Here is a 23,185-nt window from a genome sequence, read left to right on the forward strand (position 1 = left end):
ATGGATATTTTCTGTGTGAATTTTCATGATTAATCGCCGCCTGGGGGTAAGGGGTGGGGAGGACACTGTCTACACTCGAAATAATTTAATTAAAAAAGATATGAAAGGGGGAGATGAGGCAAGATTATATTTTTAATTGAAATCATTTAACATGGAACAGTAGAAAATAAAAATGTCCTTTTTTGACTTTCTCTAATAGCCTTTTCATGTCAGTATCTAGTTGGAAATATTTTTCCGAGTGCATCTTTGGGGTGGTTTGGCGGTTCGCCTGCAGTTGTTCGCACATGTTCACAAAAAGATTGCAGGCCTTGGGGGTGGTGGGGTCTGAGGCCTCGGTGGACAATGGAAAGCGTGCAATAACTCAACTCCACCGAAGGTTTTCAACTTTCTTGCACCACCCATCCACCCACCTCCTACTCCCCATCCTGGCTCATTTCTTTTTGGCAAACTTCAAGGACTGCAAGGAGGGGGGGCGTGTGGGTGAAATTTGCAATAGCTGGGGTGTGGCTGGCTGCATTAACGGTACAACGGCAGACATATGTGTGCGTAGACGGCGACGTGTTGCAACTTCCGGTGACGTCGACGTCGCTGGGGCGCAAAAAGTGATTACGCGGCGTTTGTGGCAGCAGCAAACCGGCGACGGTTTTTGCAAACATTTCCAAGAATGCAACCGCATTGCCGCACACCCCCCGCTCCCCCTGGCCGGCGTTATTCGGTGGGTAAACAAAATGAATCCGAATGCATTTTCCACCATTTCTAAATCACATGGGCGCCATCTATCCGCAGTTAGTCGAACTAGCCGCGGGAGAGAGTGCTCGTGAGAGTGCCAGATAAAGTGAGAGCTGGCGGGTAACGGGTCGGAAAATGAGGAAAAGCCTCTGAAGCCATTTCGCCGGCACTCAAACTCTCTCTCACTCTCTGTTTAGTTTTCCTCTCTGTTTATCTTTGACTGCTGCATTTGCATTTTTTTTCAGGTCTCTGTTTTTGTTATTGTTTTTATTTTTTTTTTTTCAAGTGGTATTGATATGAGACCGCTCCCCAAAACCCAAACAAAAAAATCAGATTTACGTTTGTCTTTTCTTTCTTATTTATTTTTATTTCACTCGCCATCGGATCTGATAAGACGGCTGTGTGGGCAGAGCTCCTTGTGTCAGGTTCTTATCGGACAGTGGAAGTGCATTTGGAGACGGCTAATTAGCTGTGGGCGGCTAATTCGAGGTGACCTATGGGTCTGGCGGGGTTTGAACTTAATGAATAGCGATGTTCTCTGAAGATTACCTGTGAAGGTGATGGAAGATATGGTTAGTTTCAATTAAAAAAAATATAAAAAAAATATAGTTTTATATTTTAAAATACATAAATAATATTTGTGTTAAATGAAATACAGATACTATTAATATTAATTTGTATTTTATTTTATTTTTTTTTAAAACATCTATAAACTAGAGATTCTCTTTCTTACCTTAACCAAGTTTCAAACCCGTCCAACTGACTCAATGGGAATCCAACTTGAGTGGACTCAGCTGGCGCCAGATAAATCCCCCTACGCTCTTTGCGAGCTCTCTCTCTCTCCAAAAGAGAGGGTGAGATACTTTTTCGCATGCCTTTTCGTTTTCCGAACTTCAGAGTTCGTGTGGCGATGGAACGTATCTTTCGGCTCGTGCCTGTGGAAAGTATCTCGCAGTTCGTGGCTCAGGAAGGCATCGTCCACTGAAACGTATCTCGCAGTTCGTGGCTGTGGAACGTATCTTATGGGTTGGCTGTTGGGTAGTTGAGTTTAGTTCGCGAACGCGTGTGGACATGCTGAAGCGGCTACGTTAGAAGGCCCTACCGCAGAGCAAAAATCACCAGCGAATATAGCCGCGCGTGCAAACAGTCGTCTTTACCCCACCCAACCACCGCACAGCACCACCACCCCTTCGGCCAGCTGCTTTCTGCCGGTGGTTCGGTTCGCGAAGCGGAAACTAGTTTCCCCAGTCGCGGGGCGCGCGGATCTGTCGCAAATCATCATCGCCGGCCGCGTCCGTACGTACGTGTGTGCGAAATTAATGAAATGCCCGTGCCGCCGCTCCATCAATGAAACAACTATTCGCCTAATAGTATCCCAAAGATAGCCTGTGCTTGCGATTCATCCATCCAGTGTTTAAGTCAACATTTTTGTTTGAGAACAGTGCGTGCCAGCAAACAAGCCCCAAGTCGCCAATTGGAAAGCGGTGAGTTAAAGGGATTTGCATATCTAGTCTAGTAGACACTTTGAAAAAATAAATAAAAATAATTTTACTTCTCAAGTATCATAGTTCTAATTAGATTAATTATTAAGGAATGTGAAATAAATCTAGAAATAGTTGTTAGAACATTGTGTTTTGTTTGAAATCTATTTTCTAAGAAGTAGAATGTATAATATTATTATTAAAATAAAACTGATAAGAATAAATTTAATAAAGTGAAATAGAAAACACCTTAGCATAAACATTGTTATAAAGTACACATTTTTCCTCTCAAATAATCTCATTTTGTAGCTTTTGATTAAAGCTGACCGAGTGAGTAACTCCGAGGCCCCTAATTCAGAACGACAGCAGCATGACATTCTCTTATTCCTGTCGCTTGAAGCCCTCGATCGATAAGTCTTATGAGTTTTCGTTGTGAAATTTTGAATCAATTAATTATGTCTCGGGTCTGTTCTCCTCCGAGGGTTCTCTCGGGGCGGGCTTCTGTCTGGGGAACAGGTTTCGTTAGAGCGAAAAACTTTAAGAACTTCTGAGCTCTGTGCGATTCCGGGAACTTGTTAGGTGCTGCCTGGACTCGTGTTTGTTTTCCCCGCTATATGGAGATGTGGATCTTTATGAATGAACGAGGTGAGGCTTCCTGGCCTCGGCTTCGAACGTCTCTTGTTGTGGGCTTTTCTTGTTGACACTTTTGAAGAATGTCGCTGCCCAGGTGAGCTGGTCCAAGTCTGGGATGCTGCTCCCCAGTTCGAGGAATTTCAAGTGGAAATAGGAAGGAGTTTCCACAGAAATACCACTAGAAGCTTGAAGCTTTAAAATCGATATTACACTTTTCCTTCAAAGAACTGGCACTTGCCGAAAAATGTAACATATTTTGTGTTCGTTTTCCGCCACAATCTTGGGATGACCTTCATTATCTCCGCCGAGACCCAGGGAATTACCTCAAAACGTAATCTTAAAGTAAACCCCACTCATTGCCACTGCCGGTGCTCCGGGCTGCTGCTGTTATCGGGCCAACAAATCCCCACCGAAAAATGCCAAGGCCAAAACCTGCATTAGCCGAGACAGGGGGTGGCTGGGGGCTCCGAAACAGAAAACTTTTTAATTACCAACAGGAAAAAACATTTGAGATAACAGGTAAGCTGGCCAGGTGAAGGCAGGGGATTCAAGGTGAGACTTCTCGTTTACATAAATTGAAAGTATGACAATTTTTTATCCCAAAGACTCTATCTATCTGGTGGGGATGTGTCTGCGAGAGGTCCGACCAGTCTCAGAATCCCACAGAAACAAAACCTTTTTCCTCTCGTTCTGTTCTCCGAAAGTATTTATGACTTTTGTAAATAGAAGAACTCGGGGGAGTGGTAGCTGCTTTTAGCCATCTCACAGCTACAAATTTTACAGCTTAAATATTTTTTAGCCATTAGATAAACAAACAAAAGGAGGGAGGTGGGAAGAGGAAGGTGAGTCAGGAGGAAAAGATACGAAAATATCTTTCAAGTACAATGTTAGGTAAATATAAACAAAACTTTAGGTCTTCGGGCCCACTCTTCTTTTTACAACCTGCCCTCCTTTCTCACCTCCACAGCTCCCGGTCCGGAGCTATTCGGGCCAAGAAGCTGCACTTCGTGGCTGCCACTTCCACTGCCACTGCCGCTGTTGTTCTTTTCAGCTACTTAGAGCTTTTAGAGCGGCAGCAAGATGTAATATAAATTACATTAGCTAAGTGCCAGGCGGCAATTAAAACAAAAAATACTCGACAACTTCTTCCTTCGGTGCCTCTCCGCCGTTGTTGTTCTTGATAATGTTTTTAATGATGTTGCGGCAGCCACTGGGGCAGCATCATCAGCATCCGCCGTATCAGGCCCACACTCTGTGCGGCATCATCATCACTAGAAGCATCATTGCCGCCATTAGCAGCATCATTAGAACGTCAACTTAATCAAGGTTAAAAAGCATGTGGCGTGCCTTAAAATCGGGGCGAGATGCGGGAGACCCCGAGGTAGGTCTTCTCCGATTCTGAATCAGACTCTGGTGCTGGTTCCTTTGATGCTGTAATTATTGACGCCACCATAGACATAAACAAAAACATATTTCGATAGACGGAATCTCCTGCTAATTTTGTGAGGAAAGTTGTGCAAGGATTGCGCCAATCATGTTGGCTAAAGTTGTGTAATATTTTGGTAAGAAAAAAGCTATGCTAGTCAGTTTAAGCAACAATTCATACTCTATAAGCCTTGACATTTGCCATAATAACCCTTAAAAAAAATCACCCCAACAACGACCACCATTAGGCTTTAAAATCAAAATATTTGTCCAACAATTTTGCTCAGCAATCAGAGCCAAAGTCAAAGTAATTTCTATTTTAACAACCAGACCTCGTGGCTGGCTCAGGTCCATTAAAAATAAATATCTCTATATTTCGCAATTAAATCAACAACAAACTGAAAATGAACCGAGCGGAGCTGAGAACCTGCACCATTATATAGGCATTATCTGCCTGCCCATAACTATCAGCTCAATCATAAATTTAATTAGCATAATGGACTCTCCGAACGGATGTTCTGTTTCGATTTTAGTTTTAAAATTTCGCTCACGTAGTCGCAATTAAAAATTGGGCTGGCAGCTCTTGGGAGCCATATGCTCCAGGCCCTTCAACTCTGGGTATTATAGCACTAGGGTCTGGGCAGCAACAGCTTTTCGAACGTGCCATTGACACTTGCGATGGGAGACTGTATACAGGAATAAAATATTCCAGAGTTAATAAAATATTCTCTTTTATTTTCTTTTAATTTGCCTAAAATCACAACTAGGTTCGGTTCATTCTGACCTAATTTTCTATCCTAACGAGTTCTCTATGCGTTCGTGTTTATATTGGGTTTATTTTGGGTTGATGAACCATAAAAGCAGAATTTCATTTTCCATTTTCATTTCCTCTGTCGCCCCGAGTGCCCCAAATGGCCCGTTGAATGCGTCATTTGGCAAACGAGTTGAGTCGCCAGCGTTTCTCCGCTTATCATTTGTTTACCTTTGGCGATAAGGCGCCAACTCACGGGGCGATAAGATAAAGCCACTCACGGCCCATGGATCTGCTCGCCCCGATAGGGTGTGACTAGGCTTCGATTTCTCGTTTTCTGATTTTCCACACAAAGGTATGTAATTCGCTGGCTGCATTCACGCTGGCTGTTGTGCAAGCTGCTGCCATGGTTGGGGCGAGTGGAACTAATGGACTGCTTACTTATTTATAGGCCCAGAATGTTGGTCAATATTTGTGGCTACCCTGCGAACAAAGGTGCTGGGCACAGAAGAACTTCGGCTTACCAACTATGGTCTGGGGGGAGTGGGTAATGTGGAAATAATTTATAGATAGGATAAGCCCCCGAAGAAAGAATTCATTGTTGGGAGAACTGATTGACAGTTCTTCTAGAGAGCCAGGTGGGAATTTATTTCTCAAAAAATAAACACAAACAACTAAAAGTAAAGGCCCAACGATTGATGAACTCATAGCTCAACAGATAATCGTTTAGCTAATTTCGCCTTTAAGAAACTTGCCTATTTTCAGTGTTTTTATTTTGATATTTTCATGGCCAGAGCAGACCCCCACAGAAACCAAAAACATCTGTGGCAAGCGTCAATGTATATTCGACAGTAAAAATCCATTAATATATTGTGTTGCCATTTAATAGCTCAAAAAACTAGCATGACGACAAACAGAACATGATCCATAAAATTAGGAAGGGGTGGGCCAGGGGACTCCGATATGCAAAATATTAAAGCTAGAGCAATAGATGGCTAGATGTGGGTCTGTTCTCGCAAAAGTTGACGCCCACAAAAAAGTCGAGACATAAATAAGAGCAGACGTCACTGGGAAATAAATATGAAAACGGGCTGACAACAACAAATTGTGGATGTATTTACATTTATTTGGTGTGGTGCCCTTTTAAATTTATGGGTTTATTGATACTTGGGGCCTAGGTCTCAAAATTCTGCTTTATCAGCAAGTTAGAAGCAGGCATCGAGTAGGGGGAGGAGTCCCTCAACCGCAATCTGTAAAAATTGTCTCAACAAAATGATTTAGCTTTCTATCTGTGTATCTCTCAGGCCCTCAGCTCTCCATTGTCTGGGAGTGTTTTGAACGATTCTGGCTAGTTGAGCAAAAATGTGTCAAAACAAATTGCTTGAAAGGGGCCAGGTCGGGGGCAGGCAGCCCATCGGACATGCGACAATTTATGCGATAATGAAAATCATTTTTAGTTTACGACAGTCGGTAACGAACTGTCAGGCCATTATTCTACGGGCATCCAAGTAATTTATTAACAAATGTGCAAATGCACTTCATAAATTAAAGTAAAATGTAGTTTAAGCCACTCTTTTTGGAGGAATTCGCAGTTCATTGAACTGTGGCCTGGTTTTCTAGCCAAGTCTGAATCACTCACCTGGCCCGACACTTCTCGGTTAGCACCACTTAGTGGCCATTCGATTTTGCATATCAATTATCGAGATTGAGCCGCCTCGGGGGCAGTATTTTCGACCTGCTCAGTTAATCAGAGTTGATGGCGATACAACGATTAATTAAAGTCTCACTCGGGTCTTGCTGAACGGCTCGTTTAGGGTCTCGACCTTGCCGAGACAAAAGAATCATTAGGTAGAGCATCAAATAAAATTGTCTGATTACCCATAATTATAGCTTTCCGAAGCAAAGTTTTTGTCGCCTTTTTGCGTTTCTTGACGCCTTCATTAGGGGGCGAGCGACACAGAACAGACATGGAACTCTAGCCCGACATCGGGGGCCACACGGCGTATGCATAATCACATAATTAATTGCCATAAATGTTAATTGCGCATACGCCGTGTTGTTCGAGGCAAGAATTTATCCTTTTAATAAAGGGTTCCCACGCCAGCTCGCTTGTAACACACATCCCACGAGTCCTTTGTCCCGAAAGTTTCTGCCAGTTAATTAGGCAAATATTTTCTGGTTCTTTTCGTGTTTACCCAGTTAATTTCTGTTAAGTTTTGTTGACATGTTCGTTGTTTGCTCATAAGCTAGTTTGGCCCAGACTTGTTTCGTGTTTCGGGTTCAAGTTTCGGCGGTTAAAGTCGGGCCTGTGCTAGTCAGGTGTCAGGAGAGGGCCGGCGAGGAGGGTCTCTGAATTTCGCCATTTTTCGAAAGAAGTTCTGCCACCAGGAAGTCAAAATCTTCAATCCGATTTCGGATTTCGTCTATCATCACCTACTATTGCAGTGATTGCAAGACGTTATTGTGGCTCTGTTTGTTTAACCCAAATTATTTTCGAGTCGAGCAAACAGAAAATCAACAAACAAGAAGCAAACAAGCCAACCCAAGCCAAACAAACAAACAAACAGAACGAACAACAAATCAGCAAAAACCCGAATGCAAGTAAAATCAATAATAAGTTTGTAAGTGGGGAGACGCCTCTGCACCACCACCACCACCCCTTTCTATTGGATCTCCCCTCTAAGCCACAATGTCTATCTGCCAAGTGAGACCCCTTATGTGGTGGCAATAGTGAAATTTTTCCAAACTGTTTGCCTTTAATCAAGTTCCCCAACATTTATCTAATGTGTGCCCAAGTCGAGCTAATTAATGGGTTAAGGCGGTCTGTAGTTCATTTGAATATTTAACGATTGCCGGACAGTGGGCTCCCTCCCAGGGGAGGGGCGTGGCCATGTTGGGGGCGCCACCTGACCGACCAAAACAAAATTATTAATCAATTATGCAGCGTTCTCTGGGGCAAGCTCCCATTTCGGTGGAGGAGCATTAGTTGCTGAAATATTTAAAAATTCGTTTTGGCTCACCTTGAGACGGGACTACCAGGTGACGAAGAAGCAGTAACAACAATGAAATGAAGTCATTAGTTGGGCCAAGATTCAGACTACAGGTATTCGGAGAGGTATTTTGCAAAACAAGTTTCGCTTTTGTGCGACTTGTGGCTGGAACGGGCAATCGGCACGTAAATGCTAAGCGTAACAAAAGCACTAAGCCAGAACCTCAAATAAATGAGTATGTGAGAAAAAAAACTGAAAGTCGAATGCAAATGCGACTGGAGATCCGAAGCTAGAAGGCTGTGAGAGCCAGAATGATGTAATTCGTGGATGGGTGAGATCAACCCGGCCACTAGAGTGACTAAAGCCAGTTTTAAGTTACTGTCTAAAGTTTAAATTGTGAAAATATTCAAGTCTTTAGTCCACCAATTAAAGCCAAAAGCTGGGAAAACTCTGACAAGAAAGGTAGACACACATTGCGCCATATGAAATAAAATGCTAAAATTATTCATTTTGCAAATAAGCAGAGTAAATATTTAATTAACAACTCAGCGACAAACAAAGGGGAGACACTGACGGGAGACAGAGGGTCGGCAAGTCGCTCTCATATTTGCGACGCGGGTCTAAGGTTTCCTCCTCGCACTCCGCTCCGAGGGTAATATAATATTTATTTATATGCCGCACAGTCAAAGTCACCTACAGAACGAGACGACAACGACAGCCACGTCGGGGCGATGACGACGCCCTAGAATTGCCACAAAATTCATGGTGCCCCTGCCTCCATCTCCGTGTGTGAGTCAATGACATGTACGAAAATAACAAACTTTTGCCACTTCCTTATGGGGTGTACATAGGTCTTTAGGGGCGAAGGTGTCCGCCATGAGCAGAGTCCCATCATCAGACTATAGCTTAAGTTTAAATAATATGCCTCGCAGTTAGTACGTCTAAGGACACTGCAGGCACTATAGATATTTCCGACACCTTCCCTCAATGTGCGTGTGTATGGCATTATTAAACATTGTCTCGCTCCAAGTCTGATTTCATTTGGCGCGTCTAACTAACCAAGGACCTCGCACAGCCCCCGTATCCGACAAGGACTCCTCCATGGAACTAATTAAATTACTGGAGTCTGCAGAAAAAAGGCTTTGCTTGTCGGTTGGCCTTTAATTGCTTTTGTAGTGGCTAATATGGGCGATCCTTAAAGCTGAACCCGGTCTAGAAAAATGAAGCAATTAATGCGAGAATTTGTTTATGGCCCTGGGAGTCCTGGAACAGAAAAAGTGTTGGGCTTTCGTCATTGTTTCAATGTTTAATGGGCACTCGTAAAAGGACGGAAAATATTCTTATTGCTTCTGGGTGCTTATTTTTTGCTTTTCGGAGTGTGCTTAGCTATTAAAATGTCATCATGCAGTGGGTAGGGATTCGGGATTCGGATTCGGGATCCGGGATACCAAGTGAACTGTAAACACGATAAGTCAGAGCACGCAACTCCTGCGCCTCAAGGCGCCCGCTTTTATTGACTGGGAGAGAGCGATTCCTCGCCGTATTTATTATTTAACACCTAGAATCCTAAGCCGGAAATGGCTATAAAATTGTTGACCTTTTTCCCAGCCCAGCCCGGCCCTCTTCTCGTCAATTTTTGTTTGTTTTTTTTGGCACACGCATCGGCAAACAAATGGTGAAGTTTCCCAAAAGCCCATCTTGGGTGGTCTTTACGACTCCGGCGGTACTCCAGTTCTTTTTACGATCCAGAGGCCCACACACTCCGCATAGGTTGAAATATTTAAAAGTGCGCTTAATTATGCCTGCAGAAACGAAACGAAGAAATAAACTTTGCATTAATGGCCAAAAAGGCACACGGCATTTGATAATAAAGTTGATTTTCTTCCTCGGCGAGAGGCCCTGAGGTAATCAACAGAGCCCAGGTGGGTGGTATTCCCAGAATTATTAAACAATAAGCTTGCTCCTAAAACAGCTGAAATAATAGGCAGTAGTGCTAGACAATAGTTGAATTTCTGAGTTATAATAATCTAATATTTACCTCTTTGCCTTGCAGGTTGCCGAATCTCTTGCCACATAGACTCTGGCCGGGTAAGTTCTCCAAGAAACTCAATCGCAGTCCAATTCCCAGGCATCTAATGGCATCTGGGCTGTCCAAAGCTGTTGTTCAACACGTTTGCCTAGGATAATTCATTCCATGGTTGTCTGCAAGCCACCTATCATAGGAACACACATATTTGGAAACGGTTCAGCGAGAGGAGGACATGACAGGCCCGATGCCAGAGATCGCTCGGCATAAACAAATTCTGCAAGTGCAGCGCTAGGCAGGGACAGGGGCTGGGGGATTGCGACTCAGGTGATATATCTAACGACTCACGAAACTAGTTTACGCAACATGTGGCCATTTTGCATGCCACAACCCGGAGGACGTGCCACACAGCTCTGGCACTGGCACTGGCTGTTGCTGAAGAGAAAAAACTGAAACAAAAATTGACATTTTGACATGCGGCTTGTACCGGGCGGTACTTCAAGATTTTCCTCCGATAAACTACAAATGGTTGCACAGAAATAGAGACCGGGCCAGAGACAGAGACAGAGCCAGAGACCGGTTCAAAAGCAATCCGTAAAGTGTCTTTTAAATACAAAAGTTATCCGCCAAGAAACTAGAAGCCAGAAGTCCGGCAGAAGCAGCCACGAAATAGAACCGTACGTGCCACATGTGCTGTTGTTGCTGTTTGTGGTACAATTTTTAATGGATTGACGGCAGACACCGAATGCACATTAGAAATCCAATCCTGGTCCAGCTTCAGCTGCAAGTTGGGGTCCCAGGTCCCGATACCCAGTCCTCTGATCGCGGGTCTCCCAAGTCATGCGCACACATTGCTGCCTGCATCCTGTATGCATTTTTCCGGCTTGCGTGTTGGGGAAAATTGTCTTGGCTCGGCGCTACTGCAATTTTCCTTTTTTTGGCTTTGCATTTCAATAACTGGATGGGTCGGTCAGTGGCTGGCTGCCATTGCCCGTTCGTACTCAGTTTTGTTTGGCACGTACGGCATAAAGTATCTGTCTGGGCTATCGCTTACCCGGGCCAGACCAGGGGCGTGTGCGCTCTTTTCCGAGGCAGTGTCTGCGTCTGCATATATTTGCTTAAATTGCATTGCGAGTGTTTGAGGTGTTTTCCACTCCAGATACTCGATAAAACAAACTTCGAATTGGGTTCAGGTTTGGTCAGCTAATTGGCGGGGCCATCGGAGGTGCTTGGAATATTTTAAAAAGGGTGGAATGCTGACGTTGGGTTTAGGACTTGCCTTAGATATAACAATTTTTATTGCCCATCAAATTAGTTCAGTGCCATTATATATTCCATGGCTTGTTTCATAATTTGAACCCTTCCTTATTCAAATATTTCTCGGCACTAGAATATCTACCCGAATCGACGGCAAGGTCGCATTTTTTACGAGATTCCGCTTCAGCTTTATGGGCGCTAACCGAAACGACCTTCATCAAAATCGAATCAGAAACTCTTCGAACTGGAAGTCAGTGGGTCGGGCGGCCAATCAACACCCCGAAACTAGAATAAAATCAGACCTGTCATAAATTGTATTGACGGCATAAATAAATAAAAACAACTAGAAGGGCTGCCGTTTGTCATTTCGATTCAGTTTCAAATTCAAATTAGCAGCAAATCAAAAATGTGTCATCAGCAATGAAGATGGACTGACGAGGAAGCAAACCCCTGGAAATAAAACACAAAAAAGCAAAATAGATACTGCGCGGAGAAGCGTTAAAACTAAACAAAAGCTTTGTGAAACCGACTACCAGACCAGAGGCGGATAACAATCACAGATCATAAAATGTGTTGAAAAAAGATTTGCATGCTGGCCATAAAAAAAAGTAGGGATGCTGCTGCTGCATTCCACGAGGAGTCATTAAAACAAGCCAGCAACTATCAGAGCCTAACTGGCCGGGAGACACTTTTTATTCCAAGTCCGATAAACAAAAGGGTAGCAAAAGGGGTAATGGACAAGGTGCTATATATGCTACAGGATCGACCTTATATCTTTGAGGATAGCTATTGTTTCTCAACCTGGGGCTAAAACTCCTTCATGTATTAAAGGGTATCCTCAAGTTTAATCTTTATTTTTTTGCATATTTCCTACTCGTCTTTTCCCCATGTTTTTTCATTTTGGCCAACTCTGTCGTTTGGCTTGTAATTAAAACTTGTTGGCAGACTGTCAGGCAGCGAGTTAACAAGTCGGCGGCGGCTCCACTGATAGAGAGAGAGTGGGGATCAGGCCAGCTGTGAGCCGGCGAAAATATTATTTAATTGTCAGGCCAGGCGCTAATTAAAGTCCGAGCCGGGTCGCGAAGTGTTTCGCCCGTTTTGGCCATAAAGCCAAACACTTAACGATGCGGCGAGGCATCTTCTCCAGCACCGATATTTATGTTTATTGACTACGACTGACATCATCATCAGCCATAGCATCCTCGGCAGAAGCAGAAGCAGTTATAGCTTCAGCCGGCTCGGTGGGAGAGTGCCAGAGCCAAGTTAGTCATAACACTTTGGCACAAGGTCTCTCGCCACTCGCCTAGTGGAGATGTCAGCTCAAATTATGGTAATTGTTGCAGATTATTTATTTATTTATGCGTGTGGCACAGCCGCAGCCGCAGCCACAGGCCCAGGCACTGACTTGAGCCAACGTTTGTCGCCTGATTATGTGCTTATTTATAAGAGTCAGGTACATATAGAGATAAATGCTGGATTCCGCGTCTGCCACTAATGAGATGCAAGCAAACGGCATCCGAGCTGCATATGAATATCAATTACCATGCCGACGAGGACGACGACGAGGATGGCCAGGTCCTGGCCGTAATCGTAATTCAAGTGGTGGGACCCTCCCCGATTTCCGGGTAGAGTTTAAGTGGCTGCTGCCATCGCTGTTTGAAACAGACGTCTAGACTTGGCCCCTGCTTTTGGCCAAAACAGGCTTATTTGTTAGTTATTTGGCTAAAATTGAAAACAATTCGAGACTATAAAGCGGTGAAATAGCTTTCGGCCAAGTGACATCATCTTGGCCATCAAACGCCAAACCTTTTGGGTCATGCGGACACTTGACGACAGGACTTTGCGGATCCTTTTGGACGAGCTATCCTGTCCCGCTTATTTACAACTTGACATTTCACTTGCGAGTAGCGCGGCACTTTAATGCGCTCCAATTGCATTTTATGACAGACGAAACTGACCTACTTAAGGCCCTCACCCCCACTTGGTCTTCGAGGCTGCCTGGCTGGCTGGCAGGTCCTGCGTCCTGCGTCCTTACTGCCGTTCGCCTCAATCGCATTATAAATTTAATGTGTTTGACCTTTTTCCCTCGGTGCTCGACCGCAATTCCAATAGATTGGCAAACTGAAATCTGGGACCGGCGGAAATCGACATAAAATTTAACTAAAATGTCCTTAAGTAGCTCAACTTTTAAAGCATCCTTTAGCTCAAGTATGCGAAACTTTTCTGCGGCAAATTTAAACGAGAAAAGGCATCGTATCCTCGCATCGTATCCTGGCCGAACCAAGAAGGACGCATTTCACGCTCGATGCACAGTGACCATGACCACACCCACGGGCCACGCCTCCGCCATTGTCAATATCCTGGCAGCCATTTCCTGCTTTGTTTTGTCCTCGGCGCGATGCCTCTTTTGTTGCAAAAGGTCGAACACTTTTTGCCGCCACTGTTGTCCAGTCATGGGTAAAAATTTTTGTGACTGAAAGTCTGAAGTAACTTGCCTCAAAGAGTTTTTTTGCCGCCCATTCTGGCCACTCCGCCCATCCGCCCGCCATTGGCATTGAATAAGGCGTCTTCAACTAGAAGCAAAAACATTGGAAATTGTTTTCCCTTTTTCCCACTGCCCTCCAGGACAGTGGCAGCAGGACCTGTGGAACCCTGGGCTTGTTTTTTTATTTTTGTTACATTTTTCTTGCCTGTCATCTTTCTTTTGGCGGCTGCAGCACTTCAGGAACTTTCTGTACTCGCTCCCAATGTTATTTCAATGCCTGGGCCACTTCTTCTCCGACCCACTATGCCACTGTATATTCTTTCTATCTGCGGACCGAGAGTATCTATCTGTATTGAAATAAAAGTTCCGAGATGCGCTTCAACGATTTTTGGTTCGTGCAAATATTTTATTGACTATTATTCCGTTTGCTCTTGAGTTCCGTTCGCATCGTGTCCTTGTCCTTATTGTTCTGAGTGCAGGTCCTTGAGGATGCCCAGCTATTTACCATTCGAGGATTTATTTTTGTCTCCACATACATACGATTGTACATATTTGTTGCGCAATTCCGAAATGGCAGATAAATTCAAAGAAAATAGAAATATAGATCCCTCAATAGAAAGGATTTATTTTCTTGGAAAAGTATCAAGGAAAGCAGCGGGAAATGGCCAAAATTATGAGGAAATTTATTCCACAGACAGTATACTGTGAGAATTCGCCATCACAATCAATATATTTGACCTTAAAAATTAAAGAAATTGCCGCTCGTTCGAGGCGTTTCAAATGTTTTGCACAATTGGCGGCCCCTTCGCCGGGGCTCCAATGAAAGGCCGCAATTAAAACATTTAGCACGCATTTCGATCCAGCTAACGCACTGCTCATTTATCATCATCATGCCGGCATGTCTGCTCTATATGAATGCGAATTAGTTTTTATATATACAATGTATAAGTATTTTTATGGAAATATCTTTCCAATAGTCGCTTTCTCGGTTTGCCTTAATTAGCGGCCTCTAACGGCGCGAAACTAATGAAAAAATGATTTTCAAAGAACAATAGAGTGGGGGGACGGAAGGATAAAGGGATACGGGGCACTGGATAGTGGAAACTGGGACAGGAGCTGCAAAACATGGCATTTTAAAGCCATTGCTAATAATTTTATTTTATTTATCCTTTCGGCACTTTTCCTTTTGTTTCCGGCTTGCTCGCTTTGTACTTCCGTTTCCTTTCCGCGCCAAATGATTATTGCAGGCCATAAAAGGAGCTCGAAAATGAAACCCAAATGGACGCAGCTGAAATGAAACCATCCTTGAAATCTATTGTCTGCCTCTCCGCCAGACAGACAGTCCAGACAATTGCAGAATAAACACAGCCGAGAACAGGCGAAAAAATAGCTTTGAATAAAAACAAAATCGGAACAGCAAATGATGCCTATCCTAGGCCCGCCAATGAAATAAGGAGAAAGGACCCTTAACGTAATTGAAAAACATCAAAACCAAATGAAAAGCAAAGCATCTATCTGCCAGATACGCCGTGCAATTGAAGTATCTGTGTCTGACATCTTCCGCATTTAAATACAATTTTATAAGCCGAATCGGAATAAAAATCAGCATAAATGCATGTTGTTCTTCTGGCCATAATGACGGTGTCGATACCGTCATCACTCAACCACCTCCGCTCTGTGGCTCTCTGGCCCTCGTCCATTCGTCCTTTCGTCGTTCCTAGGGACCTTCCACTGCAAATGAAATGAAAACATGCAAAACAATTAAAAACAAACAACAAAATGACCAACAACAACAGCAGAAGCGAAAGCAAAAGCAGCTTGTTATTGAAAATCCACCTAGGGGTTGGGTTGGTGGTTCTGGATGGTGGATGGTGGTGGGTGGGTGGAAATCGAAGGGGAAGGGATTAAAACAACAAGACCATGTCGAACACCTAGCCAAAGGTGTACACGTCGGGCAGCCCATCAACATCAACATTGGCAACAAAGGCAACAACAACAATGAACTGCAACTACACAAACAACAGGGACGAGAACGTGAACACAACTCCATTTGGCGCATTGCAATGGCAAAATAAATAAATATTCATGTTGAAAATTTACTTGTAAACATGGAAATTGTGAAGCAGCCGCCAATAAAGGAATAGAGGGGGGGTTGGAACAGAGAAGCAAGCCCGACGGCGGGCTAACTGGAGTGGAGTTGATTGTTTTGTTTCGAGTGGAGGTCAAAGTCGTCTGGGGTCCTAAAAAAGTAGCAATTTCAAGAGGACACTTCACGGGAAAGGGGAAAAACCAAAGCTTAAAGGCGCTTCTTTAAAGCCAACCAGCCTCTCGTTTAAACATAAAAGTATGAAAATATCTGGCTATATATATTCCATCCAGTTTAAATATAAACACGACCATCCACCGACCATGAAGCCCTCGGGGCTCGGGGAATAAAAAGCCAAAAACCCCGCACAAACTGAAAACGAAAGCCGAGACCGAAACTGGACTCCAAACTCCGGTCTCCGGACTCCCGACTCCCGTGGAACTGCGCTACGTTGGTTATAAAACAAGGACACGTACGCAATTAATTGCAGAAATATTACAAATTTCATTACATGCTAAAATATGCAAATTGTTTGACGTTGCCACGCCTGCAGCTGCCATCGCAGTGTCTCTCCGGTAGTCCTCCCATCCAGGGCATCCCAGCAAAGTCCTCCCGCCATGCCATGCAATTAAATGCATTTGCATACATAATAAATAAATAATGCAGATGCAACATTGCAGCATTAACTTTGCTGCTGATGTGCGAAAAATGAAAGGAGAGCGAAATTTTCTTTTAATTATCATTTTAATGTGTTTATGAACATTTAGAATAGTAAGCGAAAATTGCTCACTAAATTGCCGGGGCGGGCCGGTATGAAAAATTCTGTATTTTAGGGATGCATTTTAGGTGGTGGAGGCGGTCGGCGGGAGTCGGGAATTTAAGGGACAGGGCATGGGAGGGCGTCATGAGGTGGCAGACAGCTGCATTCGTTTGCACTTAAATATCATAAAATGGCAACAATTTGCACACAGCTGTCGGTGTCGAGGGGCATTCGAGTGGTTCGAATTGAGCCCAAGGGGGGGATCACCTTTTCATTCCACTCAGTCCTCTGGCCATTACACTGAAAGAAATAATAGTTAAGGACTTAAAGTTTGACATTTTTAATCCTAAGCTTAAAGCATTCCAATAGTAAAGGATCTGTCTCTGATAAGGACATATAGACTATCTCTAATAGTCCTGAAGGATAGCTTGAAATTTCCCCCAGTGTCTTATCCCTCAGTCCTCAGCACTTCGGCTGCCAGCCTGTCTATGCAAATGCTGCATGTTGCATGTCTACAAAATATTTGGGTTAAAAACATTTGCACAGAACCGGAAAAAGAATATATTTAAATTTTTGCATGATTGCTTTGGGCACACAGAATGGAGAATGGGGAGTGGCATGTAAAGGAAACAGTGGCTGGGACATCAAGGACGCGATCCGAGCGACCTCGACTTGTCAGACGGCTGAAGGGACAACGTGCTGGGGACGACATTGTGTCCGAAGCGGATCGACATGGTGCTGCGACTCATGGACGTTAGAGTGCCCGGCTCTAAGGTGTTGGTCCAATCGGGCCGACGAGTCTTCCGAGCTTTACTCGTTTTCGTATTCCGCTTGGACATCCAGTGAACCCGCTCGAACGACTCTCCGTCAAACTCATCGTCCGATGAGTCCTCCTCCTCCGGCGGTGGCGGTGGCGGGGGCGCCAATTTGTGGTTGGAGCGTCGGAACCGTGGCAGCTTCGGTATTAGTGGGGCCTCCTTCAGTGTCGGCGGCGATATTGGCTCTGGTGGCGACGCCACCACAACTGAGGCGCAGTCTGGGCCCGGGCAACTAAGTAGGGCCTTACTGCCCTCGCCCTGGTCCTCGTCCAGCTTGCCAAATTCGCAGTACAGCTCGTCGAGCTTCCGCTGGAGGCAGCTGCGCATGTTGTTCTGGCGGCAGAGTCGGTTCTCCAGCTCCTTGATCCGCTGGGTCTGCGTCTTGATGACCCGGCCCAGTTCGCGCCGCACCTGCTGCTCGCACTCGCAGCCGCAGGGCGGCTGGGTGTAGTACTCCGGCTGAGTGTCCGGGCAGCAGGGCGGATTACAGCACTCGCCGTCTTCCGCCAGTTCGGAGGGCCTCGAGCACTGTTCGCACTTGCAGGGGCACTCGTCGGCGGGGTTCCGGCCGCGGGCCAGGAGCAGGACGTCCGTGCAGTTCGGCATGCACATGTTCCGGCGGGCCCTTCAACGAAAAGCAAGTCATGGATGTCTGAAAACCGGCTTGCACACTTACCTCAGGCCCTTGGCGTGCTTCTTCTCTTCCTCCAGATAGTCCTTGTGGAACTGTTCCATGTGTTCGTCGTCTTGGGTGGGAGCACGCAGCACGGTCATCTCGGTGCCGTCGATGTCGGGATGCTTGCCGCCCGTGTCGACGAAGCCCGACTCCTGGACGAATATCTCCGTGTCCGACTCCTTGCCGTTGACCCGCTTGATGAGCTTCATGCCAGAATCACCGTCCGCCTCTGGGGCTTGGCACAGATTCTCGGTCGCTTGCCCCTTGCCGCAGTACGTGGGCAGGGAGGCCCCGTTGAGGAGTAGAACGTTGACTGTTGGCCGATCCGGACCCGGCGTGTCTCCGTCGGGACACATACAGCCGGCGCCGGCCATGGCCATCAGCTCCTCGCGCCTCCTATCCTTGTTGCGTTCCTGGTTCCGAATCCTTCGGCCCACCCGCTTCGCCCGCTTCACGAACTCCGGGATGTGCTGGACACAGACGCAGCACTGCTGCTGGATGCTCTCCACGCAGCACCCCTTGGCCCCCATGCTCGCCTGCCAGATGCGGGCCTCGTCCTCGGTCTTGGGGTAGGCGTAGGCCTCGTTTCCCTTGTGGTCCCTCTCGGGTGGCTGCTCGCCGCATATCACACAGCGTCTTCCGGCCATTGGATCTCCCGCTAAAGCCCAAACTAAGAGACAATTTTTTGCGTTAGATTTTTCCAAAAAAAAAAATTTTAAGGTTTAAAAATACAATTTCTTGATCATTTAGGCAAAGATGTAAGTAGAAAATAAATAAAAGCGCTCCGAGCTTATTGTGAGAGGCTTTTTTATTTATTTTCGGATTACATCTTTGCCTCCATGTAGTTGGCAGTCGTTTTGTGAATGGAATGTTTCACTTTGAATGCTTTGGGGCAACTATTGCAACGCACCTTGCGGTTTTTGCGGCAAGTGAACTGGGCTGTGAAAGCCGAATGGTCGCTGCAACGCGCGTGTGGAGCAGCCAGAAGCGGGTTTTCCGACAACAGCTAGGCTGTTAGGTGGGAATGATTTCGAAACCTCTCTGGGACAGACCCACTGCTCACGGGGGCCACAAAAAATAAAGTGGAACAATGGCGACAGCCAGCTATGCGGGAAACGCAATTTATTGCGATGGATAATATATTGGAAACATGTGAAAAATCCAGACCAGCAATTACAAAATAATTGAATTCCTCAGAGTTGTGGTCCGCCTTTCTATTAATATATTTTTATTAGAAAATGTGATAAGGTTCATGAGCACTTTTGGACTGGCATGGAATCAACATCCTCGATAGTATAGTGGTTAGTATCCCCGCCTGTCACGCGGGAGACCGGGGTTCAATTCCCCGTCGGGGAGATGGATGATTTTTTTACTTTATTTTATTTTTATTATTAAATAGTTACTGATATGTAATTGTATTTTTTAAACCCTTTCCCATGGGTATTACGAAATTTGAAAAATAGTCTTTGGTCAAAAGCCCATTTATGAAAACGCACAAAACTAAACGGCCAGAAAGTCGCGTCCACACCCACACCCAATAATAGAAAAACATAAAAATCGAATAAAAATTGCGTTTGCATTTCGATTCACAGTCAAGCCCAGAAATCTGCGCAAAACCGCAAAACAATAGCCAGAGAGGGGAAAATCTATGTCAACCCGATGAGTTCCCTTTCTCCACTTCCACTGCCACTGCCACAGTGCCACCTACCTCCACGATGTTTTATCGGCCAATGGCCAATGGCCAGTGGACCACAAAAATCACGTTATTTCAATTTGAATGCCAACAGTTGCGGGGCACTATCAGAAATGGGGTCTATCTCTGACCTGGTTTGGCATTCTCCAAACGCTTTTTTTTTTTTGTGGGTTAACGCCCACACGAAAAAATTTGAATAATCTGCTGCCGTAATATCGCCAATTTATCACCCGATTCCAGTCCCCAATCCCAGATCCAATGTGGGCAGTCCGCAGTCCACAATTCACTTTCATTTTCGGATTGGGATGCAGATTCCAGAGGAAGAAGTGCTCAGCAGCCGCCTCTGCTCTATTGAGTTTTCCAATTTATCAATGGACCAACTCGGAGGCGCTGCTAATGAAGAATTATGTTCATAATTTCCAAATTTATTGTCGCACATCTTCGCTGGAGCTGGATCGGGGGGATCGTCGGCGATCAGTGATGATGATGGGGGCTGTCCGGACACTTAAGTATGTCAAAATGTTGCCGCTGCCATGTGGCATGCTGGCAGCTCCCTGCCCCGATGGAACCATCATCGTGTCAGTTACAGAGACACTTTTTCAAATATTTATGATGCGTCTAGCCGAACCTAAACTCCACCACGCACTCCACTCCACTTCGATAACTCCATGTTCATGGTTCACAGTTCAAAAAGTCATTTCAAGTTTCTTGTTACGGAGTGTTCCAGTGAAAGTTTTACATTTCTCTCCAATGGCGTTGAAGTGTGTGGTGGTGTGGCCTATTAATTTTCACTTAGTCAGCACTGCGTTCTTGGGAAAGTATTCAATTTCCACTCAATCCTTTAAATCGAAACAGATGCCAAAACATTTTCATTTTGCCATTGCCATCAGTTTTTAAGTGGATTTAATTTGTATCGGATATGTCCCGCCTTTTCTAGTTTTCTGCTATTTTTGGGTTCTATTTTTTCACTTTTTTTCACTCTCACTAATTTAGTGTTTGGCTGCGCCTAGTCTATGGACTTAAGTGCTCATGCGAGAGTGGAAAATTTATGTGACAGCTTATTAAATTTATATGTTTGCTCTTCATTACAGATTATACCGGGACGACCGGAGAGTGATTGGACGCACATGTGTGTGCTGGCTGGTAAGTGCTTGAATGGGTCGTCTTTCCAGGCTATACATCGGATTAGAGAGCTTTACAATTGGGAGCTTAGGCTAAGCCGGAATGATCTTTGACATATGTTTTCAAAGGGAAATGTCGACCTATTTCAGATTCCCCAAGTTCTCTATTAGCCCCTGGTTATGATTGAAAACTGGAATCAATCTGGAAGAGTTCTTGGCCTCAAACTGGCGTTTAAAAGCCACTAAACGCGTATTTGCCTTGACCACCAGCTAACCCCATTCAATCTGCACTTAAATCAACCGCACCCCGCCCACCTGTCAAGCTGGCGTGTTGCCACCTTCGGCACACAAGATAACTCAACTGGGCCCATCTGAGCTTAACTGGGCTGAGCCCGGCTCAATGGCCAGCCCGGCCCGGCCAAAACTGTCGGGAACTTGATGTGAAAATTCACACTAGCCCCGGCGCTCACAAAAAATGTCCCCGAAAATCTTCTGGGCTGGCTGGCACTTCATTAAATAGACGCCGTGGCGGCTCTTTTTTTCCCCGTACTCTGCACTGTAGTGGGGAATAAACCTCCGAGAAAAATTCGTCGCCGACCACACCCCCCACATTACCGCGGAGGGCTGGAAAAACTTGCTTATTTTTCACACATGCGCGTCAACAATAACAACAGCAAGTTGGCCTGGTAAACCGCAAAGGAAAAAATTACGAGAGGCAGAATTTTAAGCAACAAAATTCGTTGATTTTTTTCCCCCCTCACTGTTTATGATGACAATTCTGTGTTGTTGCTGTGCTGTCGGCATGTGGCCATAAAGTTGTCGGTAAATAACAAACAGGCCTCGTGGAGCAGACTATCTCCACTCGTTCAATGGTTTCTTTTCATGAAAAATACACAAAAAAATATTGAAACAGTCTGTAACATTTTTTTCGTCCTTCCGACAGACGCAAGTTGAGAGGATTCCGCTTGGAAATTAAAAGCCAAGGGGGGAGCAGGATTATACCATTTTTTTCAATCCCCAAAAGTTTGTGATGTAATTATATAGATACACTTTGGAGTAACTTACTGACAGTTACAATTAAGTGAGAAAAAAATAACCTAAACCCAATATAATTCTTTCCTGTTTACTAACTGAGATCATCTCCACCGTAATTTATATTTTTGCACTTGACTTCACGGCTTGAATTATGAGCACGACCTTCGGCCTCGCCAGATGGAAATAATTCCATAATTTGCCATGCTGATTACTTCCAGCCAAAGCTGACAAAGCAATTTGTTTGCTGAAAAATTCTTAACGTGTAATTGTCAAGTTGTCGGCCAAACAATGGACTCACGAACAAATCCAGCCAAAAGCGAGCTTACTAAAACGCAAACAAATCCGCAACCGCCTTCGAGCCCCACCCAAGACCGTCTATTGTTTGGCTTTTTATTCCAGCTGGCGGCTGGGGTTGGGGTCGCATAAATAACCAGAAATTAGTAGGCAAATAAGTCAAGTTGAATGTAAACTCGTTTCGGCATTGAAACACCTGCAAAAGCTGAGAGAGCCCGAAAAAACTGATTCTTGGCATATTCCAGGTGCTAAATCACCTTGCAGCCAGCCAGCGAGATAGTCAGCCAGTCTGGGCCAAAAGTTAAACTGGCTAATTTAAATTTATAGACTGGAGATCTAAGCTGAGATGTGGCACACTGATTTATGCCGCACAGATTGTCGCGAGCGATAGGGAAAATGATATATATAGGAAATAGGTTTCGATGGGAAATGTATGCTAATGTGATCCGCTTGATGAACCGCAGATAGAGCTTGGATGCTGGCATTAATGTAATCAGAAGCAGAAGGTCTAGCCGAGTGCCACTTGTTGAACGGATTTGTCATTGGATCGGGTGGCCCCACCCCGCCCTTAATTCGTTTTGTACTTCTCGAGGTGATTGAAGGAAAGGCGCTATGACGACAGTGTTGCCTAGGCCTCTGGCAGGGCCAAAGCCGATTACCAGAGCTTGGTCCGGCTCAGCGGAATCAATCAGGCGGGCTCAGGTAATTGGAGCTACAAAACAGCGGGGCATCGGGATAGAGAGCGGCCGCCACGTCTGAATCACTCATAAAATAGAAATTCATCTTCATAAAAACCGAGTGAGGAAGCAGGCAGGGGAACAAAAAACCAAACAAAACCGACGCTGAGGAATAAAAACCGGCAGCGCGTTCCCTCAGATACATCCAGCTGCGAGAGATAGTTTACTTGCGGTAATCACACTCCAAG

At 45.0% G+C, this 23,185-nt stretch overlaps 2 protein-coding genes and 1 non-coding gene across 3 annotated transcripts in view; 2 read left to right on the plus strand and 1 right to left on the minus strand.

The window, feature by feature from the left end:
* The first annotated feature begins 1,733 nt into the window (after nt 1–1,733).
* Nucleotides 1,734–23,185, plus strand: part of LOC6506670 (leucine-rich repeat-containing protein 15) — a 44,760-nt gene continuing 23,308 nt past the window's right edge. The window contains exons 1-3 of the mRNA XM_044714992.1: nt 1,734–2,213; nt 10,063–10,097; nt 20,902–20,953. The gene's annotated coding sequence lies outside the window, so the exon portion shown is untranslated. The remainder of the gene's footprint in view (nt 2,214–10,062; nt 10,098–20,901; nt 20,954–23,185) is intronic.
* Nucleotides 17,161–18,895, minus strand: LOC6493286. The gene is made up of 2 exons (XM_001957409.4): nt 18,118–18,895; nt 17,161–18,066 (listed from the first exon to the last, which is right to left on the minus strand). Exons 1-2 carry the CDS (start codon nt 18,762–18,764, stop codon nt 17,268–17,270), a joined length of 1,446 nt encoding a protein of 481 aa, XP_001957445.1. The 5' UTR covers nt 18,765–18,895; the 3' UTR covers nt 17,161–17,267.
* On the plus strand, nt 19,402–19,473 carry Trnad-guc. Its single transcript has one exon. It is a non-coding gene; the product is annotated as a tRNA-Asp (tRNA).

This window comes from Drosophila ananassae, chromosome 2R (genome assembly GCF_017639315.1).
Source record: "Drosophila ananassae strain 14024-0371.13 chromosome 2R, ASM1763931v2, whole genome shotgun sequence".
In the NCBI taxonomy this organism is placed as follows: Eukaryota; Metazoa; Arthropoda; class Insecta; order Diptera; family Drosophilidae; genus Drosophila; species Drosophila ananassae.

Bases quoted from the DNA above. Each gene is read 5' to 3' on its own strand.
- LOC6493286 (XM_001957409.4), bottom strand. From the start codon at position 18,764: ATGGCCGGAAGACGCTGTGTGATATGCGGCGAGCAGCCACCCGAGAGG. The intron at 18,067-18,117 runs GTAAGTGTGCAA...TTTTCGTTGAAG, and splicing joins AAGCACGCCAAGGGCCTGAG to GGCCCGCCGGAACATGTGCA.